General features: G+C 44.5%; 1 protein-coding gene across 15 annotated transcripts in view; it reads left to right on the top strand.

The window, feature by feature from the left end:
• LOC106581184 (synergin gamma) overlaps positions 1-18947 on the top strand; it is a 49831-nt gene that overhangs the window by 26627 nt on the left and 4257 nt on the right. For 10 of the 15 annotated variants that reach the window (XR_006760996.1, XM_045703787.1, XM_045703786.1 and 7 more), the window contains 7 exons: positions 5624-6196; positions 7330-7496; positions 10714-10767; positions 10871-10967; positions 14156-14304; positions 16174-16284; positions 16592-16630. Coding sequence is in view for 14 of the 15 variants with exons in the window: in XM_045703787.1 (XP_045559743.1) it covers positions 5624-6196; positions 7330-7496; positions 10714-10767; positions 10871-10967; positions 14156-14304; positions 16174-16284; positions 16592-16630 (1190 nt within the window). In the remaining variant the exon portion in view is untranslated. The remainder of the gene's footprint in view (positions 1-5623; positions 6197-7329; positions 7497-10713; positions 10768-10870; positions 10968-14155; positions 14305-16173; positions 16285-16591; positions 16631-18947) is intronic. The other 5 variants (XM_014163080.2, XM_045703779.1, XM_045703778.1 and 2 more) reach the window with 1 other exon arrangement.

The following is an 18947-nucleotide window of genomic DNA, read 5'->3' as shown; positions in this document are numbered from 1 at the left end:
AAGAGGCGTACAAGACAAATGTGTAAAGATGTTCGCTGATAGTGGACATACTTATTATGTGAAAAGAAAGTATTTATGAAAAGGCAGAAAGTATTTTTTGAATGGCAGAAATCACCTCACCTCTACAGTTTTAATATTGCATTGAGTAAATCGTTTTGATTGCTCATTGTGTGTTGTTATGTGTGAGTGTGATTGGTTGATTGTGTTTTGTATGTGTACGAGTGAGTTTTCCTACGGTGTGTGAGAGTACCCATATAGTATTCCTTGGCACTCCCAGTGTTGGGTATCAATCTCCCATAGTGCTTTTGTTCCAACTCCCTAAACCTAAGTGGTCTCACACAGCCCACATCACTACAAAGAGGTCAAAGGTTGGCATAGCAGACAGTAGAGGCACAAAGGCACTGCTCTCAGGGTCTGCCCTGCCCTGAACCTCTAAATGGAAACACTCTCATGGAATCTAATTAGCCTTAATGTCCAGGCATTGTCCATATCAGCACCCTCTCCTCTCCCTTCCCATGATCATCATTAATTTACCAAGCATCTCATCTTCCATGTCATGTCTCATATATTCCTTCAAGTACAAGGTCTCTCCTTACAGCCTCTGTGTGTGAGCAGCACACTCCTTTTAACACCCAGTTTGCAGTGAGATGTCCTTATATAGACTATAATATTTCAACACTAGCCAACATATCAGTTCATTGGTTTTAGCAGTTTGGGCAAAGGGGCATCTCAATCAAATTCCATCTAGGAATTGAGCATTTGAGTTATTCTAAATCGAAAATGATCGATGTAATGATGCCAATTTATTTGTTTCAGTTTTATTGCACATCAGAATAAATCAACTTTCAGTTTAACTGAAATGGTTAGGCTACTCTCGAAGGAGAGAGTAAGACAATAACCAATGGCAACTGATCCAGGAGCTGCAGCAAAATGGTTGCCATTTTTATGATGAAGCTCGTGTAGTGGAGCATTGAAAACATTCCTCAGAACCTGTTAATTGCTTCTCCTTTTATTCTCACCCACGTTAATCCAGTCAGTATTGTTGTTCTTGGACAGCACCAATCAAATCTCATCTCTGAGAAAGCGGGCAGTAGCAGGCCTTGGAGTGTGAAAGCCTCACCATGCTTGCACTGCGTTCAATCCTGGAGAAAATGTAACCAACCTTAAAGAGACAGTATCTATTTTTCCCAACCCGGTGCTCCTTTGGGTCAGAGCAGCTCAAAAGGAAGCCTTTTCATTTGTCTTTGATATTCAGGTATGTTTTGTTATGTGTGGGTCCATGAACAGGCTCTCTGAGAACACACTGAAGTTAGTGATACCCTCCCTGCCTTGCTTTTTTTGCTGCAGTGTGCCTGCCTGTTCAATTTGTGAAATTGACAAGAACATATTATAGGATGACATTTTTCTGCATAACAGTATTACTAGTTGTTTTTATTAAAGCAAAGAAAAAAAGACAATGTATACAGATTTAATAGTGTATTTTTATTACAGGAAAATTCGTATTTATTTTCAAACTAGATAGACTTCCTGATATTATTTTAAACAATGTGTTGTGTAAACTATTTGAAGATGAAATGTATATATGAGGATAGTCAAGTTCTGGAAAATATTTTAGGTTGGTTCAGAATCAAAGATTGATTGTTGTCTTGAGAAACCCTATCTTGCTGTTAGTTATTGAATGGCTACTATTAAGAGCTTGTACACAGGAGCCTAGAACTAACAGGTAGCGAGAGAAAAATGATACTGTCTCTTTAAATCTATTTTGTCACATGTGATTGGACAAGATGAAGATCCTCTCTTAGGTCTTGTGGTAGGATAGTCCACTTGTTTTATTTAACCCTTTGAGAGCTTGAGCAGAATGGTTTTACAAAGATTCATGCAAAAAACACAAATGGAGAGATGTAGCTGGATCACTTGACAAGTTTACATGTGCTAAATAATGAATTTGGAGATCCATACCTCTCCTCCAAATTCTCAGCAATAGAATGTATTAGACCATTGAAATATATCCTATGTATATGATGTTGACATTATGTAATTGTAGTAAGACACAAACAGTTGTGATTTAAAAATGACAAAACCCTTGTTTATTTTAGCTCAAAAGTCTGCTGTTGACATTTGAGTTACTATCATGGCGAGAACAGTAGAGAAGCATTCAGGTCCTCAAAGGGTTAATCACTCTCCTGCCTTGAACCTGTCCTTTAAATCACCTTGGCTTTTCAAATGTTCTGTATTCAATTATCTTTCTATCAATCAACCTGTTGCTTTCCACCCTATTAGTACAACTACAGTGTGTCGTCTTCTACCGAGATCTACTCATTTTAGTCTGTGAATGTGCCTTCTCATTCTGCATCTATATTCTTCTGGGGCTTTTCTTTCTTTTACCGTTTGTTTTTCTTATTTTCTGACTCTGCATGCCGTAGTAGTCTAAATGATTCAAATATACTTTTACAAGTGTTAGTTTGACAAACCTCTTGTAACAATAGACCTCTCTCAGTGTATTTTGTGATCTTTCTCTCTTTACCCATGTTGTCGTAATAAATATTACTATTGGTATTGCTGAAATGCGTACCGTCTTATTTTCTCCCTTCCCTATCCTGAGGGCAGATTATGATCTAGCTACATTAGGCTTACATCTACACTAGCTCCTTGTCAATTTCACAAATTGCTTTTTTGTGTGCAAGGGTTGTGTCAGGCATTAGGCTACACTGACTGGGGTCCACATGTGCCTGCAGGTTATACTGTATCTTAGAAGGAGTGTGTATCTCTGAGTGTGTGTGACTGTTTGCACTTGTAAGAATGTGTGCTTGTTTGTGTTGCCAGTAATTATATGATTCCTGCCTGATATGTTATGAATTGAGCAGTGTTCTGCTTGTACAACACAGTTTGTGGGGTAGATAATCAATACAGACACAGAACTGCTCCACTCCACGACTGATGTTGCCATGGCAATCTCATGAAATGCATATCATTTTGTATCGTCATGTTAGCAGAACTGTCTGCTCCTAATAGTTTGTGCTGCAGTATTGTCACACACCTAGAGAAAACCATAGAGAGGTGTTCTACAGCAGGGCGTCATGTCCTGTCTTATCTGCCTCAGAACTGTCTGATCTCCAATCTACCTCACAGCCCCAGCAGCCAACCCTGACAGGACATCTATTTCATTTGTATCAGGGGACAGCTAACTCAACCCTTGGTTAATTTACATGTGACACATCAAATTAATAGAGGTCAATGCTATGTTCTCCTTTTCAGTAGCAATTAAAGGGATACTTCGGGAGTTTGGCAATGATGCCCTTTATCTACTTCCCCAGAGTCAGATGAACTTGTGGATACCATTTCTATGTCTCGGCATACGGTTTGAAGGAAGTTGCTAACTAGCGCTAGTGCAATTGCTAACTAGCGTTAGCGCAATGACTGGAAGTCTATGGGTATCTGCATGCTAGCAGATACCCATGGACTTCCAGTCATTGTGCTAATGCTAGTTAGCATTGGCTCACCAAACGACATCTAACATCCTTCATACTGGACACAGAGACATAAAAATGGTATCCACAAGTTCATCTGATTCTGGGGAAGTAGATAAAGGGCCTCATTGCCACAATACCTAAGTATCACTTTAGCCTAAACCTATTGGTATTATCAAAACAAATATTCCACTGTCACAACTACAGTCGTGGCCAAAAGTTTTGAGAATGAAACAAATATACATTTTCACAAAGTCTGCTGCCTCAGTTTGTATAATGGCAATTTGCATATACTCCAGAATGTTATGAAGAGTGACCAGATGAATTGCAATTAATTGCAACGTCCCTCTTGCCATGCAAATGAACTGAATCCCCCAAAAACATTTCCACTGCATTTCAGCCCTGCCATAAAAGGACCAGCTGACATCATGTCAGTGATTCTCTCGTTAACACAGGTGTGAGTGTTGACGAGGACAAGGCTGGAGATCACTCTGTCATGCTGATTGAGTTCGAATAACAGACTGGAAGCTTCGAAAGGAGGGTGGTGCTTAGAATCATTGTTCTTCCTCTGTCAACCATGGTTCCCTGCAAGGAAACATGTGCCATCATCATTGCTTTGCACGAAAAGGGCTTCACAGGCAAGGATATTGCTGCCAGTAAGATTGCACCTGAATCAACCATTTATCGGATCATCAAGAACTTCAAGTAGAGCGGTTCAATTGTTGTGAAGAAGGCTTCAGGGCGCCCAAGAAAGTCCAGCAAGCGCCAGGACCGTCTCCTAAAGTTGATTCAGCTGTAGGATCGGGGCACCACCAGTACAGAGCTTGCTCATGAATGGCAGCAGGCAGGTGTGAGTGCATCTGCACGCACAGTGAGGCGAAGACTTTTGGAGGATGGCCTGGTGTCAAGAAGGGCAGCAATGAAGCCACTTCTCTCCAGGAAAAACATCAGGGACTGACTGATATTCTGCAAAAGGTACAGGGATTGGACTGCTGAGGACTGGGGTGAAGTCATTTTCTCTGATGAATCCCCTTTCCGATTGTTTGGGGCATCCGGGAAAAAAGCTTGTCCGGGGAAGACAAGGTGAGCGCTACCATCAGTCCTGTGTCATGCCAACAGTAAAGCATCCTGAGACCATTCATGTGTGGGGGTGCTTCTCAGCCAAGGGAGTGGGCTCACTCACAGTTTTGCCTAAGAACACAGCCATGAATATAGAATGGTACCAACACATCCTCTGAGAGCAACTTCTCCCAACCATCCAGGAACAGTTTGGTGACGAACAATGCCTTTTCCAGCATGATGGAGCACCTTGCCATAAGGCAAAAGTGATAACTAAATGGCTCGGGGAACAAAACATCGATATTTTGGGTCCATGGCCAGGAAACTCCCCAGACCTTAATCCCATTGAGAACTTGTGGTCAATCTTCAAGAGGTGGGTGGACAAACAAAACCCCACAAATTCTGACAAACTCCAAGCATTGATTATGCAAGAATGGGCTGCCATCAGTCAGGATGTGGCCCAGAAGTTAATTGACAGCATGCCAGGGCGGATTGCAGAGGTCTTGAAAAAGAAGGGTCAACACTGCAAATATTGACTCTTTGCATCAACTTCATGTAATTGTCAATAAAAGTCTTTGACACTTATGAAATGCTTGTAATTATACTTCAGTATTCCATAGTAACATCTGACAAAAATATCTAAAGACACGGAAGCAGCAAACTTTGTGAAAAGTAATATTTGTGTCATTCTCATTCTCAACTTTTGGCCACGACTGTACAGATCAAGTGATTCTGTATGTGAGTGACGTATGTTGTACCCCTATATTTTCTGTCATCTATGTCACCAGTAAGTGAACCCTTACCCAAACTATAGTGCAGCACTAGATTAAATGCAGTGCATGTGAGCTCACTGTCATAATGTAGGGGAGATGGGGTGTTACTCTGACCAAAGTAAAGCTTCTTCTTGTAAGTCAACACAAATTCAGCATCAGAAACAGAATATGGCTTCCACAGTAAGTATGTTTCGTATAAGATATCATAGCTTCGCCAGATGCCTTGTCACTTTATCATGGCTGACTGACTAGTTGCTATCATTTCAGCACCCTATGCTTTTCCCACTTAGAGCCACCAGTGTATATTTTGTGTTGTCATTACAGAAGGAGACGACATGAAGTTTGACCCCTTCGGAACATCAGCAGTCAGCAGGCTGGCCAGCTATGATTGGTCAGAAAGAGAGGAATGCCTGTCTGCTCAGGGTCATGCCAAAAAGCATCTGGTCCTGGACGGTGTTGGTGTTTCCTCCTCTTTCCCTTCCTCAGACATAGTCCACAGGAAGGAGACGCCGTTCGGCAGCACAGAGAACATCCCCATCACACACACCTGCCAGACAAAGATCACCACCTTCTCAACAGAGGATAGTGTGTTGACCGACAGCAAGTTTGAGGCCTTTGCTGACTTTGGATCTTGTGAGCCGGTAGGTTTGGGTGGGGACGAGGATGATGACTTTGGGGACTTTGCCAGCACGGTGTCGGAGAAGTCAGACTCCCCCGCGGCCGAGCCGGGCTCCGAGGGGAACCTGAATGAGGCCTCAGATGAGTTCGGCGCCTTTCAGGGGGACAAAGCCAAGTTTGGGAAGTCAGACTTTCTGAAGGCCAGCTCTCAGACCAAGGTCAAGTCCAGTGAAGAGATGATCAAGAGCGAACTCGCCACCTTTGACCTCTCCGTACAAGGTGAGTCACCTGACCTGTATTCTCTCTTTCCTCTTGTTGATTTATTTTCAGAAGTCAACTGATAAGTAGATATACATTCATTTTCTGATCCTGTCAGTAGATGCTGGTTTCAAAATGTAAATTGCATCCAGTTACACCATGCCTTCTAGTTCTGATGTAGTGGTGTGAAGCAGATCAGCTGGCCCTGATGTCAGGACTTTCATCACCTCATATTGGAGCATATGTGGCCCCTCCGGCAGCTCAGTGCAGTTCCACTGTCAGACAATAGATGGCAGTGTTGTGACTACAGCCCAGAGACTGTAAAACACATCCTTGGTACACAACACAGGCAGTTGAGATAAATTACCAACACAGCCCAGAAATCCGTGCCTATACAAAATTAACTGTATTCACTCCTTGGGTGTTCATTTTTTACTGCTGTTTTCCGGTGTTATGTTTCATGCATAGTTCATTAGCTTTTCCTACCTCCAAAGTGATAAAAGCTAATTTGCCTCATTGATTTCTCTCCCAGTGTTAAACGTAATTAGTTTTCAGTTGTTATTCCCCTGTCCTTATTGAATGGTTATCTGATCGTTGTGTGGTAGTGGGGGAATGTATAAGTGCTGTCATGTTGTGGGGAAGATGATGCATGTCTCTGCAGGAGGTGATTACCTGGTTCTCTCACACACACACACGCAGACACACAGACTCAGAGAGACAGAGCCCGTGTTGAATAGTTTGGGCTCAGCATGTGACTGTGTGTTTGTCTTTTTTCGTGTGCCTGTCTATTTTCGTGTTTGTGTGTGTGTACCTGTCCATTTTTTCTGTGTGAGCGAGTGAGCCCTCATAAATTATTTATACTTGCGTTGGTTGCCGTGGCGCTGTTTTGTACATAATTAGCATTTGTTGTAAATGAAGTGTTTGTCGTCTGTGTCCTTGTCCGGAAGTAATTAGCCACAACAGAATATGAGCTCTGGTAAAAAGTCACAATTATGCCATAGTAAACAAACAGGTGCATATCTGGAATTAGCCAACATCTCTGGGTTGGTATAAGTGACCATTTTTAAAAGGGCATTTGTATGTATGCCAGACATTGCCTGTATATACTATATATGTATGTATCAAGACACTCTTTCCTCATGTCCTTGCCTCAGGCTCCCACAAGCGTAGCCACAGTTTGGGGGAGAAGGAGATTGGGCGCTCGCCCCCCTCCCCAGCCCCAGAGCAGCCCTTCAGAGACCGCTCCAGCACCCTGAGTGAGAAGAAGCCTGCCCTGCCCGTCATCAGAGACAAGTACAAGGACCTGACTGGGGAGGTGGAGGTGAGACCCACACACAGTCACGCTATCCCAGACATGTTAACTACGTTTGCCAATTATCCAGATGCTCTGTGGAGGGTTTACAAATTCAGTAGACATTGATTTCATTAGCAAACCACAGAGACTTTGGCCTTAATAAGTTAGTTTTTTAGTATTTTTTTATGGAAATGTATAAATGTCTTCTCATATAGGACCCTCTCTTTCTAAAATTATCTGCCGAAATTGTTGCAACCCCTATTACTAGCCTGTTCAACCTCTCTTTCGTATCGTCTGAGATTCCCAAAGATTGGAAAGCTGCCGCGGTCATTCCCCTCTTCAAAGGGGGTGACACTAGACCTAAACTGCTACAGACCTATATCTATCCTACTCTGTCTTTCTAAGGTCTTCGAAAGCCAAGTTAACAAACAGATTACCGACCATTTGGAATCCCACCGTACCTTCTCTGCTATGCAATCTGGTTTCAGAGCTGGTCATGGGTGCACCTCAGCCACGCTCAAGGTCCTAAACGACATCATAACCTACATTGATAAGAGAATTTACTGTGCAGCCGTATTCATCGACCTGGCCAAGGCTTTCGACTCTGTCAATCACCACATTCTTATTGGCAGACTCGACAGCCTTGGTTTCTCAAATGATTGCCTAGCCTGGTTTACCAACTACTTCTCTGATAGAGTTCAGTGTGTCAAATCGGAGGGCCTGTTGTCCGGACCTCTGGCAGTCTCTATGGGTGTGCCACAGGGTTCAAGTCTCGGGCCGACTCTCTTCTCTGTATACATCAATGATGTCGCGCTTGCTGCTGGTGATTCTCTGATCCACCTCTACGCATACGACACCATTTTGTATACTTCTGGCCCCTCTTTGGACACTGTGTTAACTAACCTCCAGACGAGCTTCAATGCCATACAACTCTCCTTCCGTGGCGTCCAACTGCTCTTAAACGCAAGTAAAACTGAATGCATGCTATTCAATCGATCACTGCCCGCACCTGCTCGCCCGTCCAGCATCACTACTTTGGTTGGCCCTCGCTTCATACTCGTCGCCAAACCCACTGGCTACAGGTTATCTACAAGTCTCTGCTAGGTAAAGCCCCGCCTTATCTCAGCTCACTGGTCACCATAGCAGCACCCACTCGTAGCACGTGCTCCAGCAGGTATATCTCACTGGTCACCCCCAAAGCCAATTCCTCCTTTGGTCGTCTTTCCTTCCAGTTCTCTGCTGCCAATGACTGGAACGAACTGCAAAAATCTCTGAAGCTGGAGACTCATATCTCCCTCAATAGCTTTAAGCACCAGCTGTCAGAGCAGCTCACAGATCACTGCACCTGTACATAGCCCATCTGTAAACAGCCCATCTATCTACCTACCTCATCCCCATACTGTATTTATTTATTTATCTTGCTCCTTTGCACCCCAGTATCTCTACTTGCACATTCATCTGCACATCTACCATTCCAGTGTTTAATTGCTATATTGTAATTACTTCGCCACCATGGCCTATTTAACTTACCTCATTTGCACTCACTGTATATAGACTTTTTGTTTTCTTTTGTTCTACTGTATTATTGACTGTATGTTTTGTTTATCCTCTCTGGGCTAGGCGGGACGAATTCGTCCCACCTACGCAACAGCCAGTTGAATCCCGTGGCGCGATTTTCAAATACCTTAGAAATGCTATTACTTCAATTTCTCAAACATATGACTATTTTACAGCATTTTAAAGACAACACTCTCGTTAATCTAACCACACTGTCCGATTTCAAAAAGGCTTTACAACGAAAGCAAAACATTAGATTATGTCAGCAGAGTACCCAGCCAGAAATAATCAGACACCCATTTTTCAAGCTAGCATATAATGTCACAAAAACCCAGCAGACAGCTAAATGCAGCACTAACCTTTGATGATCTTCATCAGATGACACACCTAGGACATTATGTTATACAATACATGCATGTTTTGTTCAATCAAGTTCATATTTATATCAAAAACCAGCTTTTTACATTAGCATGTGACGTTCAGAACTAGCATACCCCCGCAAACTTCCGGGGAATTTACTAACAATTTACTAAATTACTCACGATAAACGTTCACAAAAAACATAACAATTATTTTAAGAATTATAGATACAGAACTCCTTTGTGCAATCGAGGTGTCCGATTTTAAAATAGCTTTTCGGTGAAAGCACATTTTGCAATATTCTCAGTAGATAGCCCAGCCATCACGGGCTAGCTATTTAGACACCCACCAAGTTTAGCCCTGACCAAAGTCAGATTTACTATTACAAAAGTTTGATTACCTTTGTTGTCTTCGTCAGAATGCACTCCCAGGACTGCTACTTCAATAACAAATGTTGGTTTGGTCCAAAATAATCCATCGTTATATCCAAATAGCGGCGTTTTGTTCGTGCGTTCCAGACACTATCCGGAATGGTAAATCAGGGTTACGAGCATGGCGCAATTCGTGACAAAAGATTTCTAAATATTCCATTACCGTACTTCGAAGCATGTCAACCGCTGTTTAAAATCTATTTTTATGCCATTTTTTCGTAAAAAAGCGATAATATTCCAACCGGGAATCTCCGTTTAGGTAAACAGAGCATTCGGTAAACAAAGCATTCGGTCGACGCGGGCACGAGCCTGAGTCTCACAGTACTGTAACCAGCCACTACCCAAACGCGCTACTTTTTTTCAGCCAGAGCCTGCAAAGCCACGATTCAGCTTTTTGCCGCCTTCTGAGAGCCTATGGCAGCCGTAGGAAGTGTCACGTAACAGCAGAGATCCTTTGTAATGGATAGAGATGGCAAAGAAGGCCAAGAAATGGTCAGACAGGGTACTTCCTGTACAGAATCTTCTCAGGTTTTGACCTGCCATTTGAGTTCTGTTATACTCACAGACACCATTCAAACAGTTTTAGAAACTTTGGAGTGTTTTCTATCCAAAGCCAATAATTATATGCATGTTCTAGTTACTGGGCAGGAGTAGTAACCAGATTAAATCGGGTACGTTTTTTATCCAGCCGTGTCAATACTGCCCCCTAGCCCTAACAGGTTATTCCATGTGTAACTCTGTGTTGTTGTATGTGTCGAATTGCTATGCTTTATCTTGGCCAGGTCGCAGTTGCAAATGAGAACTTGTTCTCAACTAGCCTACCTGGTTAAATAAAGGTGAAATAAAATAAAAATGTATATCTGAACTCATTCTAACAACTATGCATGTTGTTTCAGGAGAGTGAGCGCTATGCATATGAGTGGCAGAGGTGTCTGGTGAGTGCTCTACAGGTAAGATACTGTACAGGACTGTTCCCCCTCTCCTTTGTTGCTATATCCACACATGTGGGTGTGTGTAACCCTAACCCACTCTGCTGTCCGTCTCTGTCCCCAGGTCATCACTAAAGCCAACAACACCCTGAACAGCATCAGCAGCTCTACTGTTTGCACTGAGGTCATCCAGTCTGCTCAGGGCATGGAGTACTTGCTGGGTGAGACACACACACCACACTGACACACACACACACCACACTGACACACACACACCACACTGACACACACACACCACACTGACACACACACACACACAACACTGACAAACTCACATCACTGACACACACACATCACTGACACACACACCGACACCCGCCGACAGGGAGGTCCTGAGCTTTAAAAAGGCCGAACAGTCTTCAGCTAGAACCCCAAACTCTGCCTGATCCCCTCTGACAGATTTGTCCAGCACCACAGAGTTGCCTGTGGATCCTAGAGGGGGCTTATCTTTGCTCGGCCTGACAGACTGTGGATCCTAGAGGGGGCTTATCTTTGCTCGGCCTGACAGACTGTGGATCCTAGTGATGGCTTATCTTTGCTCGGCCTGACAGACTGTGGATACTAGTGATGGCTTATCTTTGCTCGGCCTGACAGACTGTGGATACTAGTGACGGCTTATCTTTGCTCGGCCTGACAGACTGTGGATACTAGTGATGGCTTATCTTTGCTCAGCCTGACAGACTGTGGATACTAGTGATGGCTTATCTTTGCTCGGCCTGACTGACTGTGGATCCTAGAGGGGGCTTATCTTTGCTCAGCCTGACTGACTGTGGATACTAGTGATGGCTTATCTTTGCTCTGCCTGACAGACTGTGGATACTAGTGATGGCTTATCTTTGATCGGCCTGACAGACTGTGGATACTAGTGATGGCTTATCTTTGCTCTGCCTGACAGACTGTGGATACTAGTGATGGCTTATCTTTCCTCGGCCTGACAGACTGTGGATCCTAGTGATGGCTTATCTTTACTAGGCCTGACAGACTGTGGATCCTAGTGATGGCTTATCTTTGCTCTGCCTGACAGACTGTGGATACTAGTGATGGCTTATCTTTGCTCGGCCTGACAGACTGTGGATACTAGTGATGGCTTATCTTTGCTCGGCCTGACTGTGGATGCCTCCCAAATGGCACCTTATTCATTTTGACCGGGCCCCATAGGGCTCTTGTCAAAGGTAGTGCACTATGTAGGGAGTAGGGTGTCATTTGGTGTGTACACAGACAGACAGCAGTGTCTCTTTTTAATGAGCTGTGAGATTGGTACAGGCACACATACCATTGTGAGGGGCTGAGAACAGAACACAGTGTACCACCTCTGCTGTGAGTCTTCTTCCAAAAACACACCATTATAAACCTTTGAGCTGTGCCCCTCTCAACGGAGAACAACAACTCTGTCAATCACCATTCCACGTTAACCCTTAGAGAGAGCGTAGTGTTACAGCCAACATTATGTCAGGTTGATCCAGCTTCAGAGGGCTATTTTACATAAGGAGTCTTAATGTGTTTGCTGCTGTTATCCTCCAGGTATTTCTCGTGGCACTGCCAAAAGTATCCCAGCTTGGTCTAATGATCCAACTTCAGAGGAGGTTTCAACATAGGGGACGGTAGACATGTTCAAATCAAATGTATTTATATAGCCCTTCTTACATCAGCTGATATCTCAAAGTGCTGTACAGAAACCCAGCCTAAAACCCCAAACAGCAAGCAATGCAGGTGTAGAAGCATGGTGGCTAGGAAAAACTCCCTAGAAAGGCCGAAACCTAGAGAGGAACCAGGCTATGAGGGGTGGCCTGTCCTCTTCTGTCTGTGCCGGGTGGAGATTATAACAGAACATGGCCAAGATGTTCAAATGTTCATAAATGACCAGCATGGTCAAATAATAATAATCACAGTAGTTGTCGAGGGTGCAACAAGTCAGCACCTCAAGAGTTAATGTCAGTTGGCTTTTCATAGCCGATCATTGAGAGTATCTCTACCGCTCCTGCTGTCTCTAGAGAGTAGAAAACAGCAGGTCTGGGACAGGTAGCACGTCCGGTGAACAGGTCAGGGTTACATAGCCGCAGGCAGAACAGTTGAAACTGGAGCAGCAGCACGGTCAGGTGGACTGGGGACAGCAAGGAGTCATCATGTCCGGTAGTCCTGAGGCATGGAACCCTGACCTGAGAGAATTAGAGAGAGCATACTTAAATTCACACAGGACACTGGATAAGACAGGAGAAATACTCCAGATATAACAAACTGACCCTAGCCCCCCGACACATAAACTACTGCAGCATAAATACTGGAGGCTGAGACAGGAGGGGTCAGGAGACACTGTGGCTCCATCCGATGATACCCCCGGACAGGGCCAAACAGGAAGGATATAACCCCACCCACTTTGCCAAAGCACAGCCCCCACACCACTAGAGGGATATCTTCAACCACCAACTTACCATCCTGAGACAAGGCCGAGTATAGCCCACAAAGATCTCCGCCACGGCACAACCCAGACAGGAAGACCATGTCAGTGACTCAACCCACTCAAGTGACGCACCCCTCCTAGGGACGGCATGAAAGAACACCAATAAGCCAGTGACTCAGCCCCTGTAATAGGGTTAGAGGCAGAGAATCCCAGTGGAGAGATGGGAACCGGCCAGGCAGAGACAGCAAGGGCGGTTCGTTGCTCCAGAGCCTTTCCGTTCACCTTCACAATCCTGGGCCAGACTACACTCAATCATAGGATCCACTGAAGAGATGAGTCTTCAGTAAAGACTTAAAGGTTGAGACCGAGTCTGCATCTCTCACATGGGTAGGCAGACCATTCCATAAAAATGGAGCTCTATAGGAGAAAGCCCTGCCTCCAGCTGTTTGCTTAGAAATTCTAGGGACAATTAGGAGGCCTGCGTCTTGTGACCGTAGCGTACGTGTAGGTATGTACGGCAGGACCAAATCAGAAAGATAGGTAGGAGCAAGCCCATGTAATGCTTTGTAGGTTAGCAGTAAAACCTTGACATCAGCCCTTGCCATAACAGGAAGCCAGTGTAGGGAGGCTAGCACTGGAGTAATATGATCACATTTTTTTGGTTCTAGTCAGGATTCTAGCAGCCGTATTTAGCACTAACTGAAGTTTATTTAGTGCTTTATCCGGGTAGCCGGAAAGTAGAGCATTGCAGTAGTCCAACCTAGAAGTAACAAAAGCATGGATACATTTTTCTGCATCATGTTAGCTGTTTTCCTGGAAGCATCTTTTTTATTGCCCTTGTTGTATTTCTCACTGTCTAACCTTGGCTTATGTTGGAGCTGGCTGTGGGAGAGAACTGGGAGCAGGTGTGTTAAGGTTGTGTGTTAATGTCGACCTGTGTTTATGTGGCAGGTGTGGTGGAGGTGTACCGCGTGACCAAGCGTGTGGAGCTGGGGATCAAGGCCACGGCCGTGTGTTCTGAGAAGCTGCAGCAGCTGTTGAAGGATATCAGCCGCGTCTGGAACAACCTCATGGGCTTCATGTCCCTGGCCAACCTGGCGGTAAGAAACATACAGTCAACACACACACATACACACGCACACACACGCACACACACACACACACAGACCTCCCTTCCTCCAATGCAGTGGGTTAGGCTACACATAGACCTGAGAAATTGACACTTGATTGTAACTAGCTGCTTTGTCTAGAAAATGTTCCTGATGAAATGTTGAGTGGATTATCAATGACTCATGCCAAGTAGGATTATCAATGAAACCTTGATTGTGTGACAGTGTACTAAACCAAGCCCTATGGTGGTATCTGTTAGTGTGTGTAGCTGTGGGGATGGGGAGTGTAGAGCAGTCTGTTGTAGGCTGTAGTGATGTGTGGAGAACAGAGGCAGTGAGATCCAGTTGACAGTTCACTGCCTCAGTCAGCCTCACAAAGAACATTGCTTCTCAAATGCCAGCAGATAAAACAGACCGGCCATCTCCTGACTCGAGATAATGTCAGTGCAGAAAGAGAGAGAATTAGTGGAGCGGAGAGGGACAGGGGGAGGTAGAGGGAGACGGAGTGAGTGAGTAGTAATCTGCGTTATCTCAGACCGTAGACCTGCAGCTGCTTTCTGATTCTGCAGGCTCTGCCCTCAGAGAGAGAGAGAGAGGAGCTGTCTGGGCACACTCACCTGTTCACACAGCTCTGCTGCCAACAGACTAATGGACTGTATTTACTTTCATTTCCCAGATTAAAGACATATTTCTACTTCAGTTTATTAAGCTGGTTAATGAATAAATTAATAGAGAAATGTGTATTCCTTAGAGCAGTGTTCTGCCAAGGCAGCAGCTCTTCCTGGGGTCCAGCTAAATGAAGGCAGTTATGCAATTTTAAAAACATTATAATACATTCCCAACAGATTTCACAACACATGAAGTGTGTGCCCTCAGGCCACCACTCTACTACCACATATCTACAACACAAAATCCATGTGTATAGTGGTCTGTATCCAGGTATTATAAACCGCGTCGTTCGCGCCCTGATGCGTTGCGCCGTGCCTAAGAACAGCCCTTAGCCATGGTATGTTGGCTGTATACCACACCCCCTCGGGCCTTATTGCTTAAATATATAACTTGTTTTTTAAATGTACATTTAAATGATGAAACTCCTTGCACATATGGTACTTTTCCTCAACTGTCAACCGTAGATCTCTCATTTCATGCAGTGTTTTGTGAAGTAGCAAATGGTTCTTGATGTGATGATCAAATTTATTTATATAGCCCTTCGTACATCAGCTGATATCTCAAAGTGCTGTACAGAAACCCAGCCTCAAACCCCAAACAGCAAGCAATGCATGTGAAAGAAGCACGGTGGCTAGGAAAAACTCCCTAGGAAAAACTCCCTAGAAAGGCCAAAAACCTAGGAAGAAACCTAGAGAGGAACCAGGCTATGAGGGGTGGCCAGTCCTCTTCTGGCTGTGCAGGGTGGATATTATAACAGAACATGGTCAAGATGTTAAAATGTTCATAAATGACCAGCATGGTCAAATAATAATAATCATAGTAGTTGTCGAGGGTGCAACAAGCACGTCCGGTGAACAGGTCAGGGTTCCATAGCCGCAGGCAGAACAGTTGAAACTGGAGCAGCAGCACGGCCAGGTGGACTGGGGACAGCAAGGAGTCATCATGCCAGGTAGTCCTGAGGCATGGTCCTAGGGCTCAGGTCCTCCGAGAGAAAGACAGACCTGCCTAAAGACCTGCCTAAAGCAAAAATAATTACTAGGTACTGCTCTGTTATTCAGCTGTCCTTAAGTGTCCATGCATACAAAGACCGTTGAAATGTTTTGAATCCTTCTTGAATGTAATTTGATTTGTGGATTCAAATAAAGTATTTAAAATGTGTGTGCGTGTGCATCTGTGTGTTTCTCTGTCCAGCCTGATGAGAGCTCGCTGGACTTCTCCTCCTGTATCCTGAGACACGGCATCAAGAACGCCAAGGAGCTGGCCTGTGGGGTGTGCCTGCTCAACGTGGACTCACGCAGCAAGGTCTGCACACACACACACACACACACACACTCATGTACAGACACACACTTGTGTCAAGTCAACACATATACTGTAAACATACACTAATTGTCAGTCAACACACAATCACGATTGCCAACCAACACACCCTCAATCCCTCAACAGATGGACCCAACAACTGTTGAAACATTTGATTACAAATATGCTCCAACACATTTCTCAAGTTGAATAAACCATGAATCATTTTGCCATTTGAGAGTTGTTTTTAAACTAGTGGTTGACGCATAATAACTAAATGATTGTTTCTTTGACATTGAACATTTTGCAGAGCAAAGAAGAGACAACTATTGGACGTCTGTTTAAAAGAGTATGATGCGGTGAACTGTCAACTGAATCTCACTTCAGTCTCTCCTACTGGGGGCCAAATTCTCCACTGACAGACAGGCGATGTGGTGCCAAAATGACAGCACATTCTTCTTCTCACAGCTCCCTCCCTTCACACTGGCTGCATCCCAAATGGCACCCTATTCCCTATGGGCCCTGGTCAAAAGTAGTGCACTGTTTAGAGAATAGAGTGCCATTGGAGACGTTACCGGTGCCGACAGCTGCAGCACTGTGTCCATGCACAGAGGCAGCACTGTGTCCATGCACAGAGGCAGCACTGTGTCCATGCACAGAGGCAGCACTGTGTCCATGCACAGAGGCAGCACTGTGTCCATGCACAGAGGCAGCACTGTGTCCATGCACAGAGGCAGCACTGTGTCCATGCACAGAGGCAGCACTGTGTCCATGCACAGAGGCAGCACTGTGTCCATGCACAGAGGCAGCACTGTGTCCATGCACAGAGGCAGCACTGTGTCCATGCACAGAGGCGTTAGAAATGACCAGGCTATCCTATTACACCAAATTCCTCTCCACAATAATTTCAGGTCATCTTCATTTCTGAGTCTTATTAGAGAAGATGATGATAACTGTTAAGATGATAACTCTGCTGGAAGGGAGAGAAGGAGAAAAAGAGGGAGGTAAAAATAGAGTTGGAGGAGACAGACAGGATGTGATAAGAGTAAAGTTGTACTTTTGGCACCTCTGGTTGGGCTGAGGGAATTGTGGGAAGGTTTCTGGAGGGTCAGTGAAGCATTCAACTTTACTCTGACAATAACGGGATTGTAGCGCTGATGCCTTCATCTGACGGCCACCTTTCACTTCACCTCTTACCAGCTACTAACAGCAAGTCTATGCCATATGCATCCATATCTGTGTGTTCTAACTACTCATCTCATCATTTGAGTTCTACTATGGCTTAAAATGTGTTTATTGTGACACTTTCTTTTCCACTTGTCAAAACCTGATCATCAGTAACTAGGTGTCAAATTGGGGACCATTTATAATATAGTTTGACTGTACGGTCTGCAGGGCAAGATTGCTTTGATTGTTTCTTACGTTGTTCCCCTGCATCATTTAGCCAGATAGATTGATATGGCTGAGAGGGATGTGAGTCTGGACTGAGTTTAGACAGCAGATGTGGGTCACAGCCTCACTCATCAGACCAGGCAGGAGCCAGGAGCACAGGTGCTAAGAAATCTGCTGAGGGTTAGGGTCTGTCTGTCTGTCTGTCTGTCTGTCTGTCTGTCTGTCTGTCTGTCTGTCTGTCTGTCTGTCATGCAATTTCTCTCTATCATTCTGTTTCTCTATCTTATCTCTCACACACTCTGTGCTTTTCTCGCTCGCTCGTGTGGAGTGAGTCAGGCTAAATAATAGTTGTTGTTTTTTTGTATTCCCCTGACATCAGATTAATAACTCACCTTTTAATTACTTTTTTGCCTAGTGGAGCGTTTGTAAGAAAGCATAAAAGCCAAACAGAGAATAGCAACCCCTCTGAGAATAATGAAATCACAGAAAGTGTTTTAATACAGAAGTCGATAATACTATCGTCCTTCAGAGTACAGGTAGGTTCTGTCTGTCTACCAACTAGAGGTAGGCATGTGGTGATGATGGCATCACTGGCATAATATTATGATGGGCACCATTGAGAGACTGGAGCTAGGTTGTTGTTCATTGATACTGCTGACTCGGGTCTGGGTTTTATCTTATCCAATGGAGGCCTGTCTCCATGTTCTTCGTCCAATCATCCTCATATGTTGAGTCAGGGATGGGCAACAGCAACACATGTAGCCTGTTAGCAGATCAGTCTGGGTTTTAGCTAAGTCATGTTTGATGTCATGTCAAACATGTATGGCATGACAACGAATGACAAGGGGGTTGGCTAAAGCACATAAACACACTATATATACAAAAGCATGTGGACACCTCTTCAAATGAGTGGATTTGGCTATTTCAGCCACACACGTTGCTGACAGGTGTATAAAATCGAGCACACATCCATGCAATCTCCATTGACAAACATTGGCAGTAGAATGACCTTACTGAAGAACTCAGAGACTTTCAATGTGACACCGTCATAGGATACCATCTTTCCAACTAGTCAGTTCATCAAATTTCTGTGCTGCTAGAGCTGCCATGGTCAACTGGAAGTGCCGTTATTGTGAGGTAGAAACATCTAGGAGTAACAACGGCTAGGCTGTGACGTGGTAGGCCACACAAACTCACAGAATGGGAGCGCCGAGTGCTGAAGCTCGTAGCGAGTAAAAATCGTCTGTCCACGGTTGCAACACTCACTACTGAGT

This window comes from Salmo salar, chromosome ssa20, assembly GCF_905237065.1.
Source record: "Salmo salar chromosome ssa20, Ssal_v3.1, whole genome shotgun sequence".
NCBI lineage: Eukaryota > Metazoa > Chordata > Actinopteri > Salmoniformes > Salmonidae > Salmo > Salmo salar.
The sequence above is the reverse complement of the archived record's forward strand: the minus strand, read 5'-3'. Positions and strand labels throughout refer to the sequence as shown.